The 24,587-nt window shown below is 41.3% G+C and overlaps 1 protein-coding gene across 1 annotated transcript; it reads left to right on the top strand.

The window, feature by feature from the left end:
- Window positions 1-418: 418 nt before the first annotated feature.
- Window positions 419-24,219, top strand: WDFY1 (WD repeat and FYVE domain containing 1). Its single transcript, XM_029962658.1, is given in 11 exon segments — window positions 419-631; window positions 6,721-6,788; window positions 7,485-7,558; window positions 8,759-8,813; window positions 10,143-10,293; window positions 12,969-13,081; window positions 15,664-15,790; window positions 17,260-17,365; window positions 19,713-19,814; window positions 21,561-21,839; window positions 22,525-24,219. Coding segments are annotated over 11 exon segments (1,266 nt in total). The 5' UTR covers window positions 419-494; the 3' UTR covers window positions 22,579-24,219.
- The last annotated feature ends 368 nt before the right edge of the window (window positions 24,220-24,587 follow it).

Below are 24,587 nucleotides of genomic sequence, written 5' to 3'. Positions count from 1 at the left end.
TGAAGGCTTACAGCTGCTTCTGGTTTAAAGGACAGAAACCAGCTAATGTATTTCCTGTGACCACACATCCTTCCTCAGCCCATATCCCTCCGTTAATTACTCCAGGGGAAATAGCCTTTCTTCTGCTGTGCTGTGGTGGCCCCAAGCCAGTGTGACTCCTTGAGCCGAGATCATGGCAGTGACTTTTCCTGGGCAGAGCACAGCCAGCCCCGCGGCGCACGCCACGAACACACGTGTTTGAGCCCACGGCCACCGTGTCCTCCCGGGCACTGCCGGAGGGGACACGACCGCACCGCCAGCCCGGCCCGGAGCCAGATCGTGCTTCTCCGCTTTTCTACGAAATACGGCCTCCCGCGGCCCTTCTATTCCAGAGAATACGCCCGCCGCCTTATCCCGCCCCACGCCCGTGACGGCATCGGCGCGCGGCTGAGCTGCGCCGCTACACGGGGCACCTCGGCCCGGGCCGGCGCCGCTACACGGGGCGTTACGGCGCGATGGCGGCCGAGATCCACTCGCGGCCGCAGAGCCGGCGGCCCGTCCTGCTCAGCAAGGTCGAGGGGCACCAGGACGCGGTGAGCGCCGCGCTCCTCATCCCCAAGGAGGACGGCGTCATCACGGCCGGCGAGGACAGGTGAGCCGGGGCCTGCTCCCCGCCGGGCCGCGGGGCCGGCGAGGGCGGGGACCGGAGGAGAGGCGATGGCGCGGGGGGTGCTCTGTGGGGAATTCGGTGTGGGCGATACCGGTGTGGGCGATGTCACTGCCAGGAGGCGCCCGGCCGTGACTCCGTGCCTGGAGCCACAAGGAAATAGAAAGCAATAAGAAACAGCCGGAGCTGCGGTTGCAGGGAGGGACTGGAGCCTCCTCAGCTGTGAGGAGGAGCGGCTCAGCGGAGCCCGCAGCCTTCCCCGCCCGCTGTGTCCGTGTGTGTTCGAGCAGCCCCTGCTCAGCCGTGTGTGCAGATGGGCTCTGCGGAGGGTACGACACAACCAGGAGTGTGGGGATGTGTTTCCCTCGGCCTTCAGCCCCGCCGGCTGGGTCACTTGTAGTCACTTGGTGCTTCCCCCTGTGCCGGCAGAGCCGGAGCTCCCCGAGCTGCTCCAGCCGGAACGAGCCCGCTCCGATGGCTCGCCGTGAAGGTTCAAACCTGCTTCGCCCCGGCTGGAGCAGCTCACGGAGTGAGGTGGCAGAGCGGGGCGGAGGGGGAGTGATGAGCAACTGAGGAGGATGGTTTCTGCTTGGAAAGGAAAATGCCTTCAGCGCCTAATCCTGGTCCGCAGCACTGGCTCACACAGCTGTGAAGCGCCTGCCACGGCAGCTGTGATGGCATTAAGCGGTTATTCGGATGAAAGGCAAGTGGAAACGAGGAAGCGAGTAGCACAGAGGGGTTGTGGCAATGAGAGTGGTGAGAGGTCTGCAGCGTAGCGGTGAGAGAGGGGATTTCCCCCGTGCTGTGTGGAAAGTGACTTTTAAACGTTAAGAGGGATAGAAGATGCTCCTGTTTAGAAACGGTATCAGTGTCTTAAAGAAGCGTGTTAAAAATAAGAAAGTGCACTCTTTGAGGTGTAACTTGGTGGAGGGATAATTTTAAACTGAATTTGCATCAATTTTTGCATGAATTCTTATTTGAATAGCCTGACCTTGTGAGAAACAGGAGTGTGTTATCTGAACTGAGTTTTCTGGCATTTATTTTGGGTCAAAAAGCACAATCAGACCAGTTGGCCGATGGCTAGTTGGTTGGTCTCTTCCCTTCCCATGGAGATGACTTTGTGCAGTACATGTTTGATAATGGGTTTTGGATGGGACTGGGCAGCTTCCTTTTTATTCCACTCTTACGTGTGATTGTTCTGGTATCTTGGTGCTGGGCAGGGTGAAGTTGGGATTTAGGTGCCAGCATGGGCTGTGTTCACTTCAATGTACTTCCTGAAGGAGAGAAGAGGAAATAGCAATTTTTAAGAGTTCCTATCTGAGTTAAACCTGCACAGAGTTTCTTGGTGCAGGCTTGCAGAACCTTGCCTGTGGCAGACAGTGCCAACCTTTAAACCTCAAAGTCTAATGCTGAAGGTCAGCAGCCTGCATGTTTAGACTGTTGATAAGAGCCAAGGATGCAGCTGCATCTTTATCTGGGCAAGTTTTGATGTCAGACACAGAGCTGTGTGAGGAGAGCAGAGGCTGCTGCCCATGTTTGGTGTGTGTAATGTGAAGTGAGGCTATGGGCTCAAAGCAGAATTCATGTCACCTGCCTTGCGGTGGGAATTTACTTAGATCTTTAAACTTTCAGAAACTGTTGCACTGTTATTACCTCTAATCCGGGATACCTCCTACAGTACATCAAGCCTACTCACGTATCCTTTACCTACAGTTTAATGTGTTGTCAAACTTACTGCCCTGTTTGTTCACAAAAGTGGGGTGTAGGTGTTAATGCTGTGTAACTGATTATGCTGCTCACAGCAAGCAAAGTACAGAGTACAAGGAGCAAAAGAGCTGCTGTGTACACTAAGAGTAGGGCTAAAGTATTTTTTATTGCACCTTAATGCAGCTGAGGCTGTCAAGTATTTCATAATAACCAGTCAGAGGAATGTGTTTACAGCTTAAGTAGTGAGGAAAACATTGGTGCACATTCTCCAGGATTGTTGTAGATTATTCTCTCATTAGAGAAGTTGTAGTTCTTTCTATTTTAAATTATATTTCCTGGAATGAGAAGTAACAATTCTATTTTTTTTTTTGAGAATACAAGAGGTTCCATAGTAGATCTGTGAATGCCAACACAGAGTCAAGGGTTTTTTTAAAGTTTTGAAGATGAAAAAGGAAAGAAGAATGCCATCAGGAGACAAACAGTTAGTTTTCCCAATCTGATTGTTCAGCAGGATACTTGCCATCTGTGGAGCTTTCTCAGAACTAATCTAAAAAGGACAATCAACTCTGTGTCCCTGTCGGTATCTTGCCTGACCCTGGCTCCAAGACAGCATTGGGAATTGTTGCAGTGTGTCTGTCCCTCAGCAGACAGATAGCTAAGGCTAGATGCGTGTTTCCCAGCTGTAGCTGGGAATGCTGAGGGATGATAAGCTGTGTGCAAGACCCTAAATGCAAGATGAAGGTAATGTATTTACCACAGGCTAACAGGATCTCTGGAGTCACTGGCCCACCTGAGTGATGGTGTTTGGTGACCATCAGCAGCTGCTTACATTGCAGTATTAGGTTTTGTTGGTTTTGCTGGTTTTTGGTTGTGGAACTTAAAATGTGTTTTGACCAATATTTAGTGTACAGAAATTCAATAAAAACTGTCAGCTGCAAGCTGTGTCCTTGAGATTCCACTGCACTGTGATTAAACCAGACTCCTAATGGTGTTTTGGGAACAAGGTCAATATCAGTCTAAATACTTTTGATTTATTTTAACTACCAGAAAGATGCAGTCTTCTGTTCTTGCTAGGAAAACAAGAACTGTTTTAGTTAGTAACTGTTGGTAATTGATTTCAGATAGGAAAACAATTGCTGCTGGTTTGAAGGTGTTAGGACGGTGCAGAGCTTGGAACAGGGCTAGGGTAGCTGTGTAGTAACTTGCAGCAGTGCTTGTATTGTAGCAGGTTTGGATTTGCCTGCTAATCTTTCATCAGTTCTTACTCCCTGACATATGTGCAGTTGGCTTTTAGAGGGCAGCTTATGTAGCACGAGCACAGACACTGTTGTGATGCAGGATTTTCTCTGCTCTCAAACCCCAGACTTTTTCTCCAGCACTACTGGGTGCTTAATCACCCTGTAAAAGAAACAGCAATCAAGAACAATGAAAATTCTTAGAAATTGGTGAGGCCACACTCAGTATTGCTTGAAGATGGCTTTTGTGTGTGTTTCTTTATATTACATTAAAAAATCCTACCGAAAAACTGCTCTGAATGGCTCTTCTATAAATGTGCATGCTGTCCAGCTGAAAGCAACTTCTGGTTCAATACTGAATGTTAGGGAAGTTTGAAGGTCATTTTTAGTCTTGTTTTGTTTCCTCCTGCCACTCTCAGCTGTCTGAGTCTACTGTAATTTAAAAAGTATGTTCCTATCTCTGGGTGCTCCTTAATGAGTTTCAACATTTTTACGTCCTTACCCAGACTGCTGTCAAACCAACCTGTGTCTTTCTAGGCCCTTGATAGGAAATGCTGAAGGAAAGGTGAGTGGTAGCCAGCTCTTCTCAGGCACTGAGCACAGGACTCCCATTAAGTAAGACCAAGGTTTGAGAAGAGTGCTAAAGACTTTAGGGTGGTTCTCACGATAAAGCACTGTTGCAGTAGAAGGAGATTGTGGGAGCAGTATTACTGGAGGACTTCTCTAGTCCTTTAAGCTAAGAACTAGTATTTCACAAACTAATTTGTCCTAACATAAGGAGAGGCATCACAAAAACAGGACTGTATGAGAGAGAATTGAGTAGAAGTGGTATTTTGGCACAGGTCACTTGCTGAGTGAAATGATCTCTTCAAATTTTGCTCAGTCAGAGCTTTGTATAATTAGATATAAAGCTGTCTGACAGCTTATCTTTGCAAGCATGAGGCGAGTGTAGTCTAAATCTCACTTAAACTAAAATAAGAAGCTTTCAGAAGTTAATTTTGCTAACTCTTGCAGCTATTTGCTTAGGCTCTTGACTTCAGTGAGAGACTGAAGTTGATGATCAGTGCAGAAATTATACTTCCAAGAAACAATTTCTTAGAAAAGCCCAATTCTTTGCTTCCTTTACTCTAGTTTAGTATCATTAACTGCAATACTGAGAGGAAGAAAAATCTGCTTGTGAAAAATCTGCAATGGGTGATCTCAATCACCATGATAACCCAGTAGTCTTCTTATATAGAAAATAATTATGTGACTTTGGCTAGAAGTGAAAGAGCTGCATTAGTAAGGGTGGAAGATACCATCTGGTGAAGTTGCTTTACAAAGCAAATTAAAGGCTGATAAAAATAAATAGGTGGTAACTCATGCTACTATTGGCATTTGCATCATAAGAATGACTTGGAAACATTGTTTTTCCCATATTGTCATGTTACCAAGAAATAGCAAATGCTCTTCTGAAGTGTTAACTTACTGACATAAGGCAGGGTGTCGATTCTTGTAAAGAGGAAGTGATAGCTTTTAAGAGACAGTCTTAATGCAAAATATTTAGTGGACTGCATTAATGGACATATGTCATTGAACTGGTGGAAAAGTGACTTGATTTAAAAGCTGAAAATTATTGTTTTGGGGCAGTGTGTACTCAGCTGTATTGATTTCAAGTTTTAGAAAAGTAGTACATTAAGGGTGGGCATTGTTTGCTTTATTTTTGAGTGGTTTTTTAAACAAAAGCCCTGAAGTGGATTGCAAAATTAGAATGCCACCATTGTATCTTCAACCTGAAAAGTTCTAGTCTTGATGCAAGATACCAGTCCCCTGCTGTGCTATTTTTGTTAAACTCTTTACTGTCAATCCTATATGATGTTTAGAAAAAAACCCCAACCTAGTATTTTTCTAAAAAATTCTAAATACCAGGCCTTGTATTAGCTAACAGTAAATAGAACAATGCATCTCAATGAAGTCTCTTGACAGTGTTTCCAGGTACATATATTTACAGATCATTTAGGAATGAGGAAGTTGGATTTAAACAGTAACAAAAAGGCAAACAATGGTTTGGAGAGGAAATTTCAAGTAGACTTAAAATAACCTGAGCACTGTCTACATGTGTGCTCTTAACTTCTTGATGTAGAGGCCCTTCAAATGTGTCTGTTGTAGGAATGTTTTTAATTGACAATAGCTTTCCACTTCCTTGCTGGGCTCTTATATCCCTCCTCCCAGGATTTGACAGTCATGAGAGCAGTGTAATGCTAAGTGTTCTTAAGATTCTTTTTCCTTTTCTTCTAAGGGGTGATTCTGGAAGGTTGCAAACTAAAACCAGTTTTATAAAGAATCTTAGCATGTTGTCCAACTCATCTTGTCAGCTTGTTTCAGTTTTCATTTGAGTGCCTCATCAGTCCTGTTCATGTTTAGGCCAGAGGAGCAATGCAAACTTAAAGCAGCTAATGTTGTTTGTTCTTTGCATTTCTACATGAGGGAGTACAGGTATGGCTTAGTGGAAATAATACTGACTTAGATTTGTTGTCCTCTAAGAATTCACACATTAATTAATACTTGGGGATGGAGATGTCAGTAATATACTGGTCTGGAGGATTAGGTGCATCTCTTACTAATATTCAGTGTCTGGCTTGCTCAAGGCTGAGTTGCACAGAGAAGCTCTAAAAATGAAAAAGTTCAGACTTCCATAATGACATGATTTGCAATTTTTTAAAAACATATCAGGCACTTAATCTGTTACAAAACAAGCTGTGTTTGCACTGCCAAAGCTAGAAAGTTTCTGCAACTTGAATTTGACTTGCATCAGCCAGATCCAAGGAGGGGAATTAAAGGAATGCAATATGTAGCAATTTTGAGGTGAACTGAAATAGCATTTCCATTTCACACTTACTGAAACTCAATGTATAAATAGTCTTGAAGAAAACTCTTCAGAATCCAAGGGTGCCTATTCTTAGTACTATTATTCTTGTTAAGTTAGAGTAATATTTGAGTGCTGTTATTTCTGTTATGTCATTCCTCAATTATGTTTGAGTAGCACAAAAGCTTAGAGGGTTGGAGCTGATACATAAGTAATGAACTGGTTCAGATGCAAGGGATGATGCACTCACTCACAACTGGCTTCTCCCTGCTCTTCCCATGACATAGAACAATACGAGTGTGGCTGAAGAGAGACAGTGGACAGTACTGGCCCAGCATCTACCACACCATGTCATGTAAGTACAATACTGGAGATGGTAAGTGGTGGCCAGGCATACCATGGTGTTTGTGCTGTGTGTGGGAATAGCTCCTTCCCATTTCCCCAAGTGCTGGAGTCCTTCAGTCATCTCGATTTTGGGAGCTTTTTTAGCAAATCTAGCTCAGACTTCAATTTGAAACAAGCTGCATAGTGGGCAAGGTCTACGGCAGCTGTGTCAGAACCACACCCTTCACCAGGGGGGATCTGCAGCTGTAGGTGCCTCAAGTGCTGGCAAATAACTTGTCTGCTAGTTAAGTGGGCTTTTCAAACCACTAGCTCAAAGTTCAGGCATAAGAATATTCTGTGCTTTTTTATCTTTTAGGGCTCCATGTGAGATAATTTTAGTGAGCTCAAGTTCTTTAGTGTAACCAGCTGCAGATGCTGTTGCTGCTAGCTCAGCTTTCAGCCTGTGTAAAATTCCTCTTGCTGAGTTGCACCCTGTTGCAGGAAATTGTAGTAGTATATCTGGGTTACAGTAGTCATGTACCCATCCTCAGGTTCACAAGTGGGAATTTAACAATCTTACCAAGGGATGTTATCTGTGCAGGCTAATTTCTATCAAGCTACTTAAGTAGCTTTTGCCCTGAGTGAACGATTTGACTTTCTGAAAAGTCATGTGTATCCTAATAACTCTGTTTAAATCACTGTAATGTACTTGCTCTTTTTTTGGCAGCACCATGTTCTGCCATGGCTTATCATCATGACAGCAGACGAATATTTGTTGGCCAGGATAATGGAGCTATCATGGTAAGTTGTTGTGACTTTTCTTCAGAAAGTAGATTAGAATTGCTTAGATTGTCTGTGAGCTCCAGGTGTTGCTGGCAGCTAATAATCTGTTTTCTTCCCATTCATTTTGGAATGCAGCTACTACTATATGGCTGAACTTCTTGGCAGTTCAGCTGAGCTGTGCAGGGGAGGACTGCAAAGCAAGGGTTCTTCTGGCTAGATGTGAGCCAGATAGCCTCAAGAAGTCAATGAGCCATTAGTGCAGCAGTGGACCCAAACAACTGCACTTTGTCAAGGAATTATTTTAAGGGGAGTACATTAAGCTGGGCAGGGTGCCATGGTGGAGAACTAACAGGGGTTATGAACTGCCTCTGGCCAGGAATAATGATCTGCCTCTATCTTGCCATGCACATGTCTCTGGATTTGTTTTCTGCAGATCTTTTTATGATATGGAAATTTGAACACTAGCTCTAAAATTACAAGAGACTGGGTTTGTTTCTTTTCTTTCTGGGATCTCTTCCTTCTTTCTATACTTTTGCTGTAGTTGCTGTCCTTGTCCTGGAGAGCAGATACACACATAGCAGAACAGAAAGTGGGTTTGTATTCTTCCACTCTGTTCTTGGTAAAGAAGGGGAATCTTGTGACTCTCAGATGTTTTAATGGTTTCCTTTCTCTATGAAAATAAGGTCAAAATAATAACTGTCCTATAAGGAGTCAGGGTATGCATGAGTGTCATAAACAGTGATTCTACTGATAACTGCTGTGAATAGTCTACACAGAACTGCATAGAATGGTGATTCCTGTGGTAAATACTGAAACTTGTAAGTTGAGACTTCTAAAATTTCATAAGCCTAATGCATCAAATAGAGAATACTCTCACTTAAACCCATCCATTATGAAGTCTCAGACATGTAAATCCTAAATACTATAAGATACAGTGTTGTTTGGTTCTGCTGGGGATAAATGAGGTCTTATCTTTTCCTGTAATCTCCCTTCAGCAAACTCAGTTCTGAAAGGATGTTCCCTGTTGAAAATTCTGTTAACCTTAATTTACAGTTGGTATTTCAGTGTGCTTTGCTCCAGCCTCAAAAACAGCTCTGTTTTGGTGAGATATACTGCTGCTATATAACCTTTGGCCTGAGAGGCTACTGCTCCTTTTTGGGTATCAGTGTTGTTTATATCACTGTGGTATGTTTCCTAACAATTTCACTTTGCTTTTAGGAGTTTCATATTTCTGAGGACTTTAATAAGATGAACTTTGTGAAGACCTATCCAGGTAAACTGTTAACCAGTGTCTACACTAACATTTGTGTGAAGGGAAGGCGTCTAAAATGCTTGGTAAACTGGACACAGTCAAGATTAATCAAGTCTAGATATGCTTTAAATCTGACTGACCTCATAGCTGTCACTTAGTTGGAGATAACTGCCATAAGATAAATGTTCTGTCAGTCAGCTGAGTCCAAGTTGCAGTCATTAAGTTCACTACATCATTAGCCTGTAAGTGTAATGAGCCAGAACTAGTGAGTTCAGATTTTGCTCTTCAGTTGGAGTAGTTATACTACATGAGTGTTGGGGTAAGAGTTTTCTAAAGGTGAATTTTGCTATTTACAATTTCCATCCTTTTTGTAATCCCTGGGCTTGGTTACTTCTAGCTGAAGGTAAGAGTCCTTACCCTCTCTATCATCTTAGGAGGGCAGAAGGGATGAAAAAGACCATATTTTTCCTGTACATGGGAAATAGGAATTGTTCTTGTATTTATAGAGATGCTAATTTCAGCATTTGTCTGGACATCCTTAAAAGAAATACAAAACTCAATTGCTGGTTAAAATTGGAATATTAATGTGAAAGGCCAGAAGGAAGCTCTTAAAGACTGTAGATTATGTAGCAAAACAAAGTGCAGTTTGTCTTATGACTCCCTGACACTGATAGAAGCAATGTTCTTGCTTAGGAGAAAAAGACCTTGTTTTTAAAGCAACAAAACCTCCCTTTATCCTAAGGGAGATGATTGGCAATTTGGTCAAGGGAAGTACTTCCATCTTGGGTGGGGGGAGACTTTTTTCTCATGTCCATGAAACTTCTTGCTTAGTGGCACCATTTGAAACAAAGCTGGGTGGGATTTGGTTGCTGTCACAGGGGGCAGATTGAGTGCCATGGACTACATATGCTTTCAGGTGCTTAAAAGTAGGAATCTGAGCATAGCTTCCCCAGGGTCAGGAAAAGAGGTATTTAAAGGAAGCAATTAAAGTTTTCAGATGTTTTACATTACTGCCCAGAAATCCTGGGCTAACTAGAGGAAGCTGAGGGTTTGCCTGTTCCTTAACCAGTGTGTCTTGGGTATCTGGGCTGAACTCAGCTTCTCAGGGAGTAAGGCTTAAATTAGCTGTCTGATGTGTTTGTTCTGTTTAGTATTTGCCTTCTGAATAGCTTAAGTGAGCCAATATGAACCTTTTAATTCAGCCTAGTCACAAGTATAATAGTAAAAAAAAAAATCTTCTTGAGCATTGCTTAGATATCATCTTCAACCTCTGTCTCTCTGAATTAGAATGTAAGAACACATCACTTTGATTTTTGGGAAGAAATAGCCAAAATCTTTTTGTTCTCACAGCTCATCAGAATCGAGTGTCTGCTATTACCTTCTGCCTGGCATCAGAGTGGGTTATCAGCACAGGTCACGACAAATGTGTCAGCTGGATGTGCACCAGGAGTGGGAGTATGCTGGGGAGACATTACTTCACCTCTTGGGCTTCATGTCTACAGTATCCTTTGAAAAATGATTGCTACCCTGAAAATGGAAGAGTACCTTTAGATCAATTTGATCCCTCCTTTATGTGTAAAAAAGCTAGAGTGACATCTCTTGCCAGTCTGCTAACCCTTACTCTGATTAGAAGTTTAACACCTTAATTTCTGTTAGCGGTTGTTAGATTGCAGAAGTGACTGTGAGTTGCACAAATCAGTGTGTACTACTTCCTAATTTTGAGGTGCTTGTCTGCAGCATCTTGTGGAAGTGAGTAGTAACTATCTATAGCCTGGCCTACACTCTTCCTAGGCAAGTCACTTTGTTCAACAGATGCCAAGTGTGCATTTGAGTCCTTCTAGAGCATAAAACATCATGAAAACCTTTTGGACTGCTTCAATTTTTCTGTCTTTGCTCATGTTAATATCTTCTATCTTTAAGCTGCAGGGTATGTTGAAACTTTATTCACTACTAGTAGTAATTTTCTGTGTGCAGTTTACTTTTCCACAAACTGCATTTAACTGCAGCATTTGTAGGTTAAACACTCTGGTTGTCTGTCCAGCTGTATAAGTACTTCAGGGCATTCTTTATCCTATGTAAAAGACTTACAAACCCAGTAACTTAAAGTGTATTTCACATATCAAAACTTTTGAGCGAGTTAAATACTTAAAATCCTAAAACTATTTTGTAGCACTTGTTAATGGTAGCAGTTTAGATGTGGCTGGACAGTAATTGAGGTACTGGTTGATGTATGAGGATTAATGTCAGTAATGTTTTAGAAGTGGCAAGATTCAAAGATGAAAGAGGTGAACTACATTGCTTGAAAACATGAAGGCCCCTCTGGAGTGGCTGTGTAGCTGTGTGGTGGTAAGAAACTAGGAAGAAAGGTAACTCATCAGTTGCCAGCAGCATGTCTGGCCTTCTGAGGTCTTCCATCTGTGCAGACCCTGCCTTACTGAAGAGCTGACAGGTTTGTACTGTTGTTCTTTTTTGCTGTCTTTTTTTTTCTTTAGAGTTCTGGTGGGTTGTGTCCCACAAAACATTTCATGTGCAGTTCCAGTTCGTCTCAACTGAAGTGCAGCACAGAATGGGGTTAAAGCTGGAGAGTGTGTTGGAGACCAGCTAACAGAACAGTGTTGAACAGTCTGAGCCTCACTGAATTCAGTGAGTTCTGTAGCTAATGCTATTGCAAATAATGGGATGGTTTATTATTGAAATGGAGAAAAGAATATGACCTTTTATATCAAGATAAAAATAAATTTCCGCTGAAGAACTTGACATTTGAAAATGCTTTGTAATCGATCCTGCCTTTGGACTTGTGTTTGGAAGACCTAGCTTTCTGATATGTGTTCTAGGTGCTTGGTCTCCCTATTGGAGGTTCCTTAGCAGTTATTTGTTAATGATTCTATGTGTAAGCTTCTGAATAACACAGCAGAGTGCCTATTCTTTACTGGATTAGTGGGGATAATGCAAGTCTGAACTTCCAATATGAGGAAAGGATCACATGTTCAGGGACTTAGAGGATTTGTTGAAAGCGAATTGTTTATCTCAAGATTCTGAAGGCTTAAGAGGTTTTAGAATGTCATCAGATGGCAAAGCCTCTGCATTTTCACTTAAAGCAGTGGGCTTTTTGTTACACTGTCTTTTTAAAGTTAGCCTTTTCTGTGGCATACCAGAGGCTACTTAGTTTGCTGTTGCTTGTGGTTTTGTGTGGCTCCAGGAGGACACCTAAGTTTATACACAGCTCTTAGGTGATGTGGTGTCAGCTCTATGGATCTTTCATAGCTCTTGCTTTTATTCTGAAGAGCAAAAGTCTTCTAAAGGCAGCAAATGTTCTAGTTCCATTGGCTTGCTGTTCTTCGGTTTCTGGAGACAGTAGTTACACCGTGACAAAACTGAGTATCACAAAACTGTTATGAGGTATAATGCTTTTGCCCAATGTGCCACCATGTTAATAGATCCCATGTCAGGATGTGGTGTGGCTTTTATGTCAGTGTTAACTGACAGACTCCTTTCTGAAATACAGTTCAGTTTTCAATACCATGCTCAAGGACCTGCACTGGTAAACTTGGAAGTGCAGAGAACAGAACAAGAAACAAGATGGTCTCACCTTCTCTGTAGCCTGAACTTCCACTGCAAGATGAACTAGCTGTGGAGGGTCAGCATCTTTGTATCCTGATTTTTTTTTTGTCTTGAGGATATCAACTATTATAACATGGTAGAAAACTGAGGGCTTATAGGGGAACATACTAGCTAAGACTGAATGCCACCCAGTGTCCAGTGAGGTGCTCCTAATGGTAGCTCTGCACTGAAATAAGTAGCCTGACAAGTTTTGGCATCTCTTGTAGACAAGCATGAGTGTTTTCTGTAAATATATGCTAGAAATGGCCCAAATCTACTTAGCTTGCCTTAAACTAGAGCATGGATTATCTCACAGCTTTCTCCAATGGCTTTTTAAAACTTTTCTCACTCATTTTCTTTATATGCAAGTACAGCTTTACTCGCACATATAGGGAAGTGTGATGAGAAGAGAGGAATCAGAAGAATCAGAAAGGTTTATTACAGTCTCCAACCCCTTTAGAAGTATTTATGTAAATATTTATCTGACATATTAAAATGTTCTTTTCTGATTTTTTTTTTTTTTTGGTGCTATAGCTGACTATTTGTCATGTAAAATACTCCTTGACTGCTGTTCAGATATGATCATGAAACTCAGCATGCATTTGTTGGTGATTATTCTGGACAGATCACTCTTCTGAAGCTTGAGCAGAATACGTGCTCAGTTATCACAACCCTCAAAGGGCACGAAGGTAAAGTAACTCTTTGCTTAAATCCAGATGTAACACCTCGTTGTAAACTGGGGTGAGACGTTCAGTTGCATATCTAGCTCTTAAGGATAGATTTGGGATAATAAACCAGTCCAGGGTAGTAGTAACCATAAGCTGTACATATGACTGTCTGCTAAAGAACACACACATTCTTGCTGAGGGTAAATCTTAGCCTAATAAATCTGGAGAGGTATTTTTATTACAGATGAAAAATAAAGGTAAATATATGCATTCAGTTAAACACAAGTTATCCACTAGATGGCCACCTTTAAAAGCTTTAGTCTCCTTAACTTAGAAGAGAAAGGATGCAAATGTGTTACTTTGTGGGGCTTTTTTCTCTTTTTTTAGGAGACCTTGTAATATGATAATACCTAAAGCAGCTTTAACAACCTCCAGTCTAGATTCTAAAATACCACTTAATTCTTCCCTATGCAAACCTTGCTGTTCTGATCAGTCTTTATGTTCTAGTTCAATTTCCTGTGTTTAGCTGAACCTAAGCTATAAGCAAGAAATCTAGAGAGCCTTTTAGAAACAAAAATGCCAAGTCAAAGGCAGATGTCTCATCCTGTATAGTATAGTTGTAGTCCTTGTATCAAATGAAGAACCAAATGGTCTGTAACAGGATATAGAGCCACTGTCTGCTGTAATGAGTGGCAAGAATGCAAATCACAGAAGAATGTGTGACTTAATTATATGCTGAGAAAAATAAATAAGACAGTACCTTTTCCCTTGTGGTACTGCCAACTTTCAAATCAGTTGACTAGTTTGCATTTGGGTAGGGTTGAACTACTGGGTCATGAGTCTCTGACCCACTGGAAAAGGCTGCCTTGTTTAACAGCTGTAAGTATAGAGTAGGCTTTGTTAAAGCTGAGGAGACTCCTGATTTACAGATGACTGTGAAGTGATTAAGCTGGTTTGGAATGCGAGAGGCAGGTTGAGATTTTCAAGTGATAAATGTCTCTTCTGCTTTCAAGCAGAATTTCACATTGTTTCAGTTAAGAGCAAAATAATTCTCTTGGCCCTAGAGACTCCTTTACCTCTCTATCCTTTTGCACTAGTCTGTTCAAATGCAACTCCTTGGCAGATGTTCCTGTTAGTCTGAAAGCAGTATGTGTCCTTAGCAGTTCTTATAAGTGCAGGTTCTACCCATTGGGTTGTGATGGACTTCCAAGCACCAACTTCAGCAATAGTGTCTGCATAGCAGACAGCTTTGGCTTATGTACTTCCATATGGGGATTGTGACCCTTAAAACAAGAATTGATCTAGAATAAAAGATGATTAAATTTGAGGGGCAGAAACAGGTTTCTCTTCAATTGGTATAATACTAGCTACTTCATCTTTTTTTCCTTTTTTTTTTTTTTAGTAAATCAGATTATGTGTAACTTTTTTTCCTCCACAGTATTACAGTATTTGTGTAATGTTCTCAAGATCTAGTAACTCTGAACTTAAATGGCATCTAGTTCTTCTCTGAGTGCACCTGTGTTTGACAGACTTCAAAAGTCTGATTTCATCTTGTTTCCTTTCTAGCTCTTGCTAGATGGGACTTCATAAGCAAGCAGTGTTTGCTTTGCAGTTTAAATGGTTTTAGAGTTTGTTCTTCAGGTTAGCTTCCAGAATTCACCATATTTTACAGCTTGCTTTGTGTAATGCTGAGATAATACTCAAACTACTGCCTTTTGTGGTGCAAATGCTATTCCCAATGGGTCAGTCTGAAAACGGTGCAGCCCTAAAGGTGGCTAAAAAGAATCTCTTGCTCCAGAGCATTGAAATGCACTGATTTGGGTTCTAATTACCATTCATCTTGCTTTCAGACTAACAAGGCTTTTGATGACAGCTGAACAGTGGAAGGATGCTTTAAAGGGAAGGATCTCTGCAAAGGAATAAAATATCCCAACTTCACAACTATAGGTGGCATAAGTGACAAAATTACTCCTTTAGTCTCCTGGCTACATTACCATGCACATGAGTTTAATATAAAGCTGCTACTGTCAGATGACTCATTTCTTTCTCTGACTAGTGTAATGCATAGCCAGGCTGGGCCTTCTGAAATTTAGTTTGTAATTTAGTAAGTGGTGGCAGATTTGCTAACAGCAGCGAAACTGCGACTTCATTTCTTATTCCAACTATTTTAAGGTTGTAAATATTTATGTTAGGGAGTTGGTTTACCTGTGAACACTGCATGCTGTCCTGCAACCACTGACCAAGCACCTTGCTGAGTTGTAGATACTAGTCTCTGCTTGGCAAGTGTTCGTACTTTTCATCTTCCAAAGCTTACAGAGCAGCCTGGCAACTCTTAAAACCACCTACCTAAATATAAGGGGCAGAAGGCTCATAACTCAAACTTTCTGGTTTATGCTTTATCTGTCTTCTTAGGGACATTCTGTTCTGTTGTCCAGTGCTCTTTCCCCTCTCCACCAGGACTGTATCTTGCTGTTGAATGTTGTCCTTTGCCTTAAGGCTTTCAATATGTTACCGGAATAAGGTTTCACTTTAGTGCTCCAGAAGGGCATCATTGTGCTGGGGAGTCAGTCCCTTACATCTAACTGCAGAATGTTCTTTCCTAGGGAGTATTACTTCCCTGTGGTGGGATCCTGTTCAGCGACTGCTCTTCTCAGGTGCCTCTGATCACAGCATCATCATGTGGGATATTGGCGGAAGGAAGGGGCGAACGCTGCTGCTCCAGGGACATCAGTATGTCATGGTGCCTTATTTTTCCTACATGTTCAGTAATGAACACAGAGTCCCGGGAAGACTAAGTAGATATTCGAATCTTTGTGAATAATGGAGAAAATATCTTTTTACAGAACCCTGAGGACTTTGAGGGAAGAAGGATAATCACTACTAGGAAAGCATTACTGATAAATCTTTTTTCTTGCTCGCGTTTGATATGTTCTTATTACTATAGTCTAGAAGTAATATAGAAGTAGTTTATAGAAAGAGGTGGATAAAAATCCTAAATCACCTGGTTTGTCTTTTATGTAAAAATTGGATGTGTCTGTATTGTAAATACTGCACTGAATTACCTGTGAGGGTAGGTCTAGAACCTTAATGCATAAGCATGTTCATGTACCCGACTAGAATAAGCTTCAGTATGTTCCTGTTCTCTGTCTCTTTCTATCAGTGAGGTGATAAACTGATTGGCTAAATTACAGGGGTGGTCTCTCAACTTCAGACAGTGTGTCACATCTCCCCTGTTCTGCAGATGAGACAGTTAGCTGCTGTATTATTTAATCAACCCTTGATTTTTACAGAGACCCAACACTAGCTGCCATTTTTAAATGTAGGGCTCTAACTCAGTCTGACAGGCAATTCACCACTAAAGATACATTCTACTTAGAAATGCACTGGTGGTAGAGATCTTGTTTGTGTTTAAAGATGTCTTTGTATAGCGCATTCTCCTCATGTCTAATTCATAGATGCCTCCATCCACCTTTGATCAAGACTGATAGCCTTAGCCCTAGAACTCTTGTTAAATATTGAGGATTTAGTTCTATGGCTAAAGAATTAATACTGTTTACAAAAAAGTAACTGAAGTCAGTAGCTGGAGGACTGCTATTACTGCTCCCTCCTGTGTCCTGCTGAAGACTTATAACAGTTAAGTTTCTCTTCAAACATCACACTTAGCATCAAACTTCATACTGAATGGGAAAGGAAGTTCTACTGAGAAGCAGAATGACTTTTTTAATTCAACTTAGATGTTGCAAAGCAGTTTAATACTATTGAGATCCTTTGTTTAGTTTTTTAGGGTAGACTTTTATTTTGCCATGACTTTATTTAGGATTAAATTGTCTTACTGGTAAATGCATCCTTTACTTTGCAGCTACAGACTGACTTACTGTGATTTGCTAGCAAAAGTGGAAAGAAGCTCTGTCTGCTTCTTAGCTGCATCTTAAATATTTCTCTTTATTTCTCCAGGTGTCTCTGTTTTGGTAACTTGGCTTTCCTTGCCAACATAGAAGAGTATTTGCACACACATTTGGAGCCAGTTGACACTCAGCACCTGTCCAGTCATCCTCATAGCTCTACTCAGCAGACTTAGCAAACTGTTTGGAAACGAGTTTTGCCGTCCTAGATAGCTTTACAAGGATAAATCAGGGTTTGCTGGGAAACTAAGCTTTGTTTAAATACCTCTGGTTAAATAGTGTCTACTTTGTTTTCAGTGACAAGGTGCAGGCTATCTGTTACCTCCAGCTGACACGGCAGCTGGTGTCTTGTTCAGCTGATGGAGGAATTGCTGTTTGGAACATGGATATCAGCCGAGAAGAGGTAAATTCATGTCCTAGGTCAAGAAACTATTTTATTTTTCCCTCCTTTCAGAGACTGATGTGACTTTACTTAGTTCTGCTAGTAAAGTTCTACTTTCCTCACGTTGTCTGAAACTTTAAGATTCAGTGGTATTATTGAAACCTGTTCTGTTCTAGTGGCTGTCCGTGCTGCATTGTAGTAAATGGACTCCCAGGACAGGAGAAGTGCAGGACACACTTGGGTCTGCTTAGAGTCTTATGTCAGTGAGACAGCATGTTCACTGGAATGGCTGTGGCCCTTGCTGCTAGAACAATCTAAAGCAGGCAATCTTCTGCAGTAAAAAATGGACTGTGCTTCAACAGTCTTGAAATAAGTTCTCAACTCGTGTCAAAGCAGGTAAAGAAGTGAGATGCAGGTTTTGAGATGCAGTTCAGAAGGCAGAGGTTCAGTCCCCAGGCAGTGCTTTTTTTGAAGATCTTAGTATGCAGCAACTGACCCTGCCATGCACGTTCTGCATCAGTTCATACCCATCACAGGAACTGAAAAGATATATATTACTACTCTCTGTGGTTAAACCATAATTATAGGAGGTAGTTTTGGTTACTCCCATAAAGCAGTATTTAAGGCTCAGCCTTTCTTGTCCTGTTGCTTTTTCTTAAATGCAAGTGTCATGATTAAGAACTGGTTTTTGATGTGTTGAGCTGTCACCTTAAACACACTGAATGCTGTGTGTGATGCTCCTGACATTTTCAGCATGATGATCTCTCTTCAAAACTTCTGTAATGTTATGAACCTTTGTAGTTGAAAGGAGTTGACTTATGATACAATTGGGAAAACAAGATGTGGCCATTTCTCTTCTGGACCTGCACACAATAAAGGGATCTTCTAAATAATAGACAGTTTTAATGCAGCTAAAATAATGCAGTTAAGATAGAACAGCTGTGATGTATCAGAACTTGTTGGAAAAACATAATCAAGCCCAATCCAAAAGCAAAGAAACCCAATGTTTGACCAATGATGAACATACTGCCTCTGAAGCATTAGTTAGTGAGTCATGTTACAGGGGTATCTCCAAATATGCAGTAATGCACAGAAGACTAGAAAACAGACTTTTTTGATTAGAAGGAATGGTAACTCCACTGACAGCTGTGTTATTGCTCTTGAGCAGCTCCAACTGTATGTTGGTAATAGTGTTGGTAGCATTGGCAAGTTTTTATCTTCTGTTTAATGTGTGAAATTAAGATGAAAAGAATTGGAGGATATCCTGTTTTTCTGCTAGAGGGAGCCAGAAAGGGGATTGTCTTCCCAAAAATGCTTTTAAGTGAAAACTGCTATTCTAAGTAACCGAAAGAAGCAATATGGAATATCTCATGTGATGGAGAGGCAACTCATTTCCTCTACTCTCCCTTCCACCCCCACACTGGACTTGTTACTACCCTTTACAGTATTTTCCACTGTTTGGGGGAAGGAAGAGAATACAATTGAGGTTGAAGATTTAGGAACTGGACATCTGGAATCAATAAATGTTCATGATGAGATGGTGGTGCAACTGAGAATATTCTTGTTTTCTTACTGTCAGTGATGAATGTATGTGAATTAAGGAGAAAAAATGCTTTGTTGTTCCAGCTTTCCTCCTGTCAAGTCTCAAGGAGAATTGCTCGTGAGGTCTATAAAGTTGTATAGAATATACATGTTCTAATTCAAGTCTTTGTACTAAAAATATTGTGCCTCTTTCTGTCCCTTACAAGGATGCTCAGTTAAAGATCTGAGAGAGTTGAGATGTGTGAAAGCTCTATTTTATTTGGCCTAGTCCATTTATGGCAGGAAAAGTGTGTGGGTGTGAGAAGGGTTGGTTAATGAAGATGTGGGCAGGATGGAAAATGCAAAGGAATTCTTAATTATTTTGAACTGCAATCCTAGGAAAGCAGAAAGTATAGTTATGCAGAATTTACTTCTGGATACCCCCCTTCTTAGAGGGGATAACTGCCTCATAGCTTCTACAGCTTGAATTACAGTAGTCCTTAAAAATCATCTAGGCAATCAGAACAGCAGTCTCGGAATGCCTGCAGCAAGTTTAATAACTTAGATGTTTGAATGAGGTTTTTTTATTGAGGCAGGAACATAAGATATTGCCGTAGGTTTAAAAAGTGTAGGAGGTGTGTAGGTAACAAATAACTGTAGTCTTGGATTCAGGGTTTTTGTACTAAACTTCCTCTGTACTATACCCTAGGCAATCTATTGTTGTAATGTTCAGAACTGAGCCAGGGCATCTTTCCAAGTAAAACTTTACTTTTTCTTAAAACAAACTTCCTTGGCTGTTGTATGAGGGAAAACAATTCTGATTGCTTGCATCTCTGCTCTTTTGTAGGCTCCTCAATGGCTGGAAAGTGATTCCTGTCAGAAGTGTGAACAGCCTTTCTTCTGGAATATAAAGCAAATGTGGGACACAAAGACGATAGGGCTGAGACAGGTGAGATGGCTGGTTTGAGTGCTTAGTTATAATTCAGCACTTAAGCAAAATGTAAGCAGAAAACTGATATAAAGCCATTAGATCTTTTCAACTGCTGATATTTTTGCTGCTTTGAAGTGAGGGTTTATTGAGAGGTTATGGCTTCTAGGCAGCGCTAAGACATTTCCAAGTTCTGTGGAAAGTGTTGCACCAAACTTCTGTCACAGGTCAAAGCAGGCTGTGCTAGGAGTGTTCTGTTGGATTTCTCTGGATATTTCTGTGCATTGGAGCTTTGAACAGCTAATCCTCAAGTGTTGTGTAAAGTGGCAAACAGTGCCCCATAACGGAGCAAGTTGCAACCTAACATGTTGTAGGTGCTCACTTCAAGGAAGCAGTAATGGCCCTTTTACTGTGTGACAATGTGAAAGCTTTCCAGATAGCCTTTTTTATGGAGGGGCTGCACAGACACCAAGACATTCATATAGTTTTGGCTTTCTTAGACTGTTATTTCATGCTTGTTCAGTCCACTTTTTCCCCTTCTCCCAGAAGAGGCTTGCAGAAGGAGAAGAGGATGTACACAGAGAATATGGAGATAAAACCATTAATGGCCCAGATGACTGTTCAGAACTTGAGAGTCCTTGGTCTTTGGTTGAAGTAACAGAGTAACCAGGTTTAAAAAGTGTAGGAGGTGTGTAGGTAACAAATAACTGTAGTCTTGGATTCAGGGTTTTTGTACTAAACTTCCTCTGTACTATACCCTAGGCAATCTATTGTTGTAATGTTCAGAACTGAGCCAGGGCATCTTTCCAAGTAAAACTTTACTTTTTCTTAAAACAAACTTCCTTGGCTGTTGTATGAGGGAAAACAATTCTGATTGCTTGCATCTCTGCTCTTTTGTAGGCTCCTCAATGGCTGGAAAGTGATTCCTGTCAGAAGTGTGAACAGCCTTTCTTCTGGAATATAAAGCAAATGTGGGACACAAAGACGATAGGGCTGAGACAGGTGAGATGGCTGGTTTGAGTGCTTAGTTATAATTCAGCACTTAAGCAAAATGTAAGCAGAAAACTGATATAAAGCCATTAGATCTTTTCAACTGCTGATATTTTTGCTGCTTTGAAGTGAGGGTTTATTGAGAGGTTATGGCTTCTAGGCAGCGCTAAGACATTTCCAAGTTCTGTGGAAAGTGTTGCACCAAACTTCTGTCACAGGTCAAAGCAGGCTGTGCTAGGAGTGTTCTGTTGGATTTCTCTGGATATTTCTGTGCATTGGAGCTTTGAACAGCTAATCCTCAAGTGTTGTGTAAAGTGGCAAACAGTGCCCCATAACGGAGCAAGTTGCAACCTAACATGTTGTAGGTGCTCACTTCAAGGAAGCAGTAATGGCCCTTTTACTGTGTGACAATGTGAAAGCTTTCCAGATAGCCTTTTTTATGGAGGGGCTGCACAGACACCAAGACATTCATATAGTTTTGGCTTTCTTAGACTGTTATTTCATGCTTGTTCAGTCCACTTTTTCCCCTTCTCCCAGAAGAGGCTTGCAGAAGGAGAAGAGGATGTACACAGAGAATATGGAGATAAAACCATTAATGGCCCAGATGACTGTTCAGAACTTGAGAGTCCTTGGTCTTTGGTTGAAGTAACAGAGTAACAGGTTGTTTTCTAACAGGTTGCAAAACAGAAGCTTTGTTGTTGTTCACTGAACACTTGGTAAAGGTGGTCAAGGGACACAGTATGATTTATTTTTTTGCTTTCTTCTTCCTCCATGAAGCATCATTGCAGAAAATGTGGGCAAGCAGTGTGTGGCAAGTGCAGTACCAAACGGTCCAGTTACCCAATCATGGGATTTGAGTTCCAGGTCCGTGTCTGTGATTCCTGTTTTGAGTCCATCAAGGATGAAGAGTGAGTATTAAGGACTAATAAACTGAGGTAGTACTGCTGGGGTGCTTCCTTGGCAACCTTTCATGAAGGAAAACACAACATTTCACACATGTCCATGGACATCTCCAGAGGGCTAATGGTGACCTGTGGGAGCGACCGGATTGTGAAGGTACTCCTGCATTTCTTAGAGATATTTAATAGAGAGTTAATTTTTGTATATTCTTTTTTCTTTCTGACAACTCTCGTTACAAAACTCTCTGTTGTGGGCAGCAAGAACTGTATTTATGTCAGGCTGTTCTTCCTGCAGCTGAATGACAAATTGACCTGTAACTCCCCTGTGTGGAGCGTAGCTCTTGGAACTCATTACTGTTGTGTCTCTAGATGAACAAAGCAGGCAGGAGAATCTGCCAGCAGCCTTAAAGACACAGACCTGATGAAATGTGCAGGTGCCTTTACTCTGAGCTCCATGGCTTGGAGCATGGCCACTAAAAGCCCTTGTTACGAGACGAGCTCAGATTGATATAGAATCTTGGTGTGATTAAACTCAACATCTGCCATGGATATCAGAACTGAGACTGTCCCAGTCTGTCCTTGTTTCTCTGTAAGCATGTTTGTAGCAAACTGCATAGCACTTCTTAAAACAGGTCTACAAAGAAGTGCAAGAAGACTCTCTTGACCCCCAAGTTTGGCTTTTGGTTTGTAAGGCTGGTATAACTCTTTATGGCATTTTCCTCAAGTATAGTTTATCAGGATTTGTTATGTCCAGGGACATCTTTGTTTGCTTCTATGCCTCTTACAGAAAGCCCTGTTAGGTCTTATAATGCTGTATAATTCTCCACAATATTCTCTTCCAGATCTGGGACATGACTTTTATGACTGTGCAGTTGGCACATACAGGAAATAACTAGTGAGATATTGTCAGTTAGCTGGTCTGACAGTTGAGTGAATCTCTGCATTTATACTCTGTAAAGAGAATTTATTTTGTAACTTTGAAACCTGAGGTAATATGTCACAGAGTTTAGTCTTGAAGCTGTTTAGATTTGTCTCAAAACAGATGCATATGTGTGAGGACAGAAAATGTGGGTAGGTCAGCTGGCCTGGAATAGGTAGTGTTGCACAATTATCAAAGGTAATAGGCTCTTTCTGGCAGAAGAGTTAAGGGTTAGACTGTCTTTATTTACAGCAACAATCAAGTGGTGCTATGAGTGTTAGTGAATTCAAGTCCTAGGTGTGCAACTTGACACTAATAATCTGCATTGGACCATGCTGTAGGCTGAAGTAGATTTAAGATCGTTATTACGTCATAATTCACTTTAAGCCAAAAATCTGATAGTCTCCAAAGGGCATTAGAATCCAGAATATGCTAGTTACTGTTACTTTTTCTGCCTTTCCATGGGCCTTCTCTGGAAGTTTTGTGAAGAGTTTTTATTTGCTAGCCTTATTGGGCCACTGAAGAATAAACAAATCCATCTTTTGTGGGAATCCCAAAACTTGTCTTGCCTTCAGTTCAGGATTTAGCACTTGTCACACTGATTTGATTCAGCTCTTGCTACATGCTGTATATCTTAGATTTTTTGGGAAGGTTTATTTCTAAGCTATTGAGAGAAAATCAGCTTGTACTAGAAAAGCAGTTGCAACTTTCTGCTTAGAAGGCCTTCACCCTTCTAGATTAGGAAGGAAACTGAGTGGTTGTAAGGGTGAATAAGTCCTGATAATGCTCTGCGTTCACTTTCCGACTTGTTCCTATCTGACTCTGGAGGAGAATGGAAGCCTTCTTCCTTGCAGCATGTAAGGCAGAACTTGAGTTATAGTGCTAGAACTGTTAAAAATCCTACTGTGGTAGGTAAGGAGGATCCAGGGCATGAATTAAACTTGGGGATTGAGTAACATTTTTCAAACCAGACATTCTGAAACTTACACCAATGACACTGAGGTGTAACTCCTTTGCAGCTAGTACTCCAGAGCCTCAGCTTTTTTAGTTCTGATTAGTCAAGGTACCCCCTGCTCAGCATGCAGCTCCCCCTTCCCTTCCCTTCCCTGTGAATACTTCCTTTGCTTCTTTACATTTTTGCCACTAGATAATATATTCTCTACTGCCTAAGGAATCTATTTTCTATAATTGATATACTTAAAGATAGTGTCAGTTCAGATATAACAAGACAAATATGGCCACTAAATCATTAGCCTTTTAAGTATACTCTTGGTGTTGAATGAGTAATGCTTACAAACCACTAAAGAGAGAATGGTTTTGTTTATAAACAACTGTTTTGAAGGCACACACTCCTGAAACTGAACATATTCAACTCTGTTAGCTCAAGTGTGCAGTTACAGAGGAGCCTTGATTTGAAGCATTACTCATCTCGCTTGTGTAACCTCCTCTGCTGGAGCAGGGAAGGGGAGCAAAGGGTACTAATATGTGCTAATTCTTTACTAGTTGTATTTCTGTACCCTGCATAGATAAGAGATGCTAGATAATTCTGTCCTTTGCTCCTTCTTGTCTGTTTTTTAAACTTTGATTACATGTACAATAAAATATTTCTTGATATTCACTTAGTCTATTTGGATGATCCATTTTTTCTTCCATCCTGTGAAGGTACAACCCCCATTGTATGCTCTGGCTCCTCTTTTATGTGACCCATGTCCAAAATCTGGGTTGATGGGACAGCTTGTCAGGTGTGTTGCATTGGGGCTGAATGAGCTGCAGCAAGTTAAAGGCCCATGATGAACTAGTGCACTGAGAGACAACTGCTGCATGGTCCCAGTTAGGGATGTATAACCTTATCCTGTGTTCTGTTTGCCAGCTCATGTAGACCTCTTCTCTGGTTACCAGTATCAGAGGATTAACCTCTTTCCTGAGATCCCTTGGACCTGTCTAAGGTATTAAAGAAATGTTAATTTTAATGGGGTGAGCAGAGTC

Source organism: Manacus vitellinus, unplaced genomic scaffold, assembly GCF_001715985.3.
Source record: "Manacus vitellinus isolate BGI_N305 unplaced genomic scaffold, ASM171598v3 scaffold_49_pilon, whole genome shotgun sequence".
Classification (NCBI taxonomy): Eukaryota; Metazoa; Chordata; class Aves; order Passeriformes; family Pipridae; genus Manacus; species Manacus vitellinus.
Note: the sequence above shows the minus strand (reverse complement) of the source record. Positions and strands in the feature narration are given on the sequence as shown.